The sequence below is a fragment of the Etheostoma spectabile genome, chromosome 8 (genome assembly GCF_008692095.1).
Source record: "Etheostoma spectabile isolate EspeVRDwgs_2016 chromosome 8, UIUC_Espe_1.0, whole genome shotgun sequence".
NCBI lineage: Eukaryota > Metazoa > Chordata > Actinopteri > Perciformes > Percidae > Etheostoma > Etheostoma spectabile.
Window position 1 is genome coordinate 24,631,677 of NC_045740.1, and position 3,857 is coordinate 24,635,533.

The following is a 3,857-nucleotide window of genomic DNA, read 5'->3' on the forward strand; positions in this document are numbered from 1 at the left end:
ATGCCAATAAACCAGAGCATGTTTTTCTCCTACCCCGGGATGATGTGTGGACTAGCCAGCGTTTCCTTTTGCCCTCAGAAATGTATGGATACGTGTAGGAGAGGTAGACTTAGGGCCAAATGACACATTAGAAGCCCAACCTAGGAAGCTGCAGAATGTGTTCATATTTGTTTCTTTGTCTGTGTAGGATGCATTCAGCCTGCTAGCGTACTCGGACCCGTGGAACTGCCCCGTGGGCCAGCAGTTAGACCCTACACAGAGAGAATCACTCTGCTCAGCACTCAACAGCGCCATACTCGGTAAAGAGCAAACACAGACACGTACTGTGTGTTACACCGATACATATGTATTCAAACTATTAGTGCAGTTTGTTTTTTACTGTAACATGATGACATTGTAACAGCCATGTGGCAAAAAGAAAGCAACCGCTTGACGTTGTCCCTACCTTAGATATTATGTCTTTCATACCCAGCACACACAATTGGATGCATTGTGACTCATGTGTTGCACCCCTGGCTTCCTGTGTTTTTTTTTTTCTGCTCCAGAGTCTCAAAATCTGCCTAAGCAGCCTCCACTGATGCTAGCGCTCGGCCAGGCCACAGAGTGTGTTCAGCTCATGGCCCGAGTCCGGTCTGGTTCCTGCTCCTTTGCCAGAGTAGACAACTTTTTGCACTAGCCCAGGTCCAGGTTAGTAAGTTTAAGTTTAAGACAGCTGGAACACACCGTAGCGCAGCTATATGTACTTTGTCTGCGCCCGTGTCAGCCAATCTGTCCGGTCACACCGGGCGCGTAGCGTCCACGTAGGCCTGCGCAATGCACTGACAGTTTCTGGGTCTCCTCTATTTCTTGGCCGAAACGTGAGCATAGACCACAGTCCACCTGGATATTTTACCAAAATAAACAGTTCAAAATAAAACAGCCAGGTTTATAGTGATTTTGGCTGTCTGGACTTCTCACAGTGAGATACGCGATCAGGCACACGGAGAGAGAGAGAGAACAACGAACGAACAGTTTGTACGTTACGAGCCACTTACGTGTGCGGTGTGTTCCAGCTGTAAGACATGACCACAAGGCAACGGACAATTCTTGTTTCTGACTCAAATCTTTTATTTGACAGTTAATCATAGCTCTAAATTATTGCTCATTAATTCCACTGTATCTCAGCCTAGATCTGATTCAAAGTTATGGCCGTTCTGAATATGGGTCATGCTAACTTTGCATGATTTAAAACAACATATTTCATGGCAATCATGGCATACACTTTTTAGGACTTTCCAGTTAGACCTACATTTTACACAAATCCTTTCAAACACTCAATCGTCCAACTGCAAGTAAACTCCGAATTTAGCTCCTTGGATTAGCTATTGTAGCTAACTGCATCAGTGCTCCAGGCTAACCTTCTACATTGGTTGCACTGGTGCGCTTAGATTTTTCCTATAGGTGCACCAGCACATAATTTAGGTGCACCCAAAACATTTTACATTACATAAGTTTTACGCGTTAACTTTTTTTTCTTTCAGTCACTATACACGTTGGTCATTTCTTAACATATTACCTAAAGGATTGTAAACGGTAATAAGTGCAGATAAATGTCTATTAATTATTGAAATCACAGCACAAACAAGAAATCCCAATTGTATTAATTAAAAATATTCTGAAAACGTTATGATGATTTGGGACTAAAAGTTAGTAAAAGGTTCTTTGGCTGTATTATATGTAGTGTTAAAAAAATTTTTTTTGTGTCTAACTCTAACTCATCCGGCACGTCACACGACGTGTTAATGACATTTTGCTTTTGTAACGTTTCAATTCGGAACGTCGATGATCTGACAGCTGAAGCACTGTTCCTAGCCATCTTTGCGTGAATGCAGTGCATTATGCCTTTTTATCATATCTGAGCCACGGAAATTAAACAAAAGGCCTTTTTCTAAGTAGGCTCTAGGAGTCAGATGAGGCCATCTCCCCTGAAGATGTACGGTCAGGGATCTCACCAGGGACAGGGGAGACAGTTACCTTCGCCAATGATGTGTCTGGCAATGTGTTCACAGCGTCATGCATGTTAACAAACCGGTGTGCATCCATAGCTTGGTTTGCCCCAAAGTCTTTGAAGTTAGCTAAAATATTTAATCCATACAGCTGTGTTTTTCTTCAGTCAAACTTTGAGACAAGCGCTTGAAAAGATTTATGCAAAATGTAGTTTTTTTTCCCCAAATACTTTCGAAGGTTTGTGGTGCTTTCTCTGATAGACATTGTTTTTCCAGGTTCACGTTTCACGAATCTCAGTGGCGAGTGCAAAGTTAACATAACCCATAGGAAAATTGGCCACAATTATGAAAATAAGATCCTGGTTGAAATAATACCAGAATTTACTGTTTACTAAGCCACATTACATTTGGCATGTTGGCATCCCGTATCGAAGCATATGGAATATTAATGAAAATACTGTTTGGCTGCAGGGTGTACGCAGCATGAACCACCTAATTCTCCATCCGTTATTGTCCTACATTGGAACACATCATTGTGAATTACATGCATGACATAAAAAATCATTTGAATAACATATACACGGGTCATACAGTATATGAATTAAAAGAAAGGGCAATTTTTATTACAAAATAAAAATACCAAAATCACCAAATCAGTGCTGTACTCGTGCTACATTCATTTATTTTCCTTGCTTAGATGATTACCCGTCTCTCCACAGGTTAATGTTAAAGTAGCACTGAGAGAAGAAGGCATGTCCAGCAGGTAGTTGTCGTGGCAACGGGGGAAAGAGCATGCGTGTGATTGGTGTGTTTGGCTGTCCGTCATACCGAGCCAGCGGCACAGACAGAGGAACAGAGGAGAGCGGGAGAGAAGAAAGCTTCCTTTTAATTTAGTATTATCAAATAAAGAAATGTGTGACACTATTTAAAGATAATTAATTATTATTCTGTTTATCTAGCCATTTTATAGTTCTTTTTTTGTCAGTTTGTTGTGCTCATCCTGGACAAAACAAATTGTAAATCCCCTTTTTATTTTTTCTTCTGTTTTAATGGGTGGATTTTTATTACCTTTGTTCAGTACTTTACTCACAGTGTTGTTGTTCACCATATCACAGACCACAATACCCCACCACATCTGGCTACCACAGTAACCCCCACAACTGTAGGTCAACTTAACAAAACCTGAGGTATATTAACATCATCTTTGATAAGATACAGAAGACAGACAGACTGTTAGCCCTTTATCTTTCTAAAATACTACAAAGTGTGTTCATTACTGAAATACATTCAGCAAACAACTGCTCAGCATGAACAACCCCACTGACTGTGTGGAGCAGATGATTAGCTCTGGTCAAGGCTGATGCCGTACAGTTAACAGTTAACACTGCCACTGATGTCAAATAGAAAATGGACAAAACTGGGTCGCTGAATTATTCTTATTATATTATAAAAAACAATGGAGTTGTGTGTCACATTATTGGAATTCCCTTAAGAGCAAAATACTTTGTATCAACAGGTTAGACACATCCTGAACAAAGCATCACCTGTGTAATAAAATATAACTAAAGGGGCTCAGAACTGCCAGTAACTAGGCGGTGAGGGTGATGACAAGGGATACAATTGGAATATTGAGGTGTAGGAGTCTTAATTTTACTGTAACAACCACATCACTGACCAATCAGTGATGTGGTTGCATGGGGCAGAGCTCAGTACCAGCTGCAGGTGTTGCTACACATGCTCTCAAATCAAATCCCAGCATAACACTATTATCAGGGTTTGCCTTGATACCAGCATAAAGAAAATCACTCTCAAAGGCAGACTAACAAGCACAGGGTAAGGCTGGCTAAAAGTCAAGTTACCCCCGGGGATTTT

General features: G+C 40.9%; 1 protein-coding gene across 1 annotated transcript in view; it reads left to right on the plus strand.

Annotated features, from left to right (window-relative positions):
- Positions 1 to 3,518, plus strand: part of ranbp10 (RAN binding protein 10) — a 60,661-nt gene extending 57,143 nt beyond the window's left edge. The window contains exons 13-15 of the mRNA XM_032523443.1: positions 188 to 299; positions 546 to 687; positions 2,705 to 3,518. Of these exons, the coding sequence (XP_032379334.1) occupies positions 188 to 299; positions 546 to 676 (243 nt within the window). The 3' untranslated portion in view covers positions 677 to 687; positions 2,705 to 3,518. The remainder of the gene's footprint in view (positions 1 to 187; positions 300 to 545; positions 688 to 2,704) is intronic.
- The last annotated feature ends 339 nt before the right edge of the window (positions 3,519 to 3,857 follow it).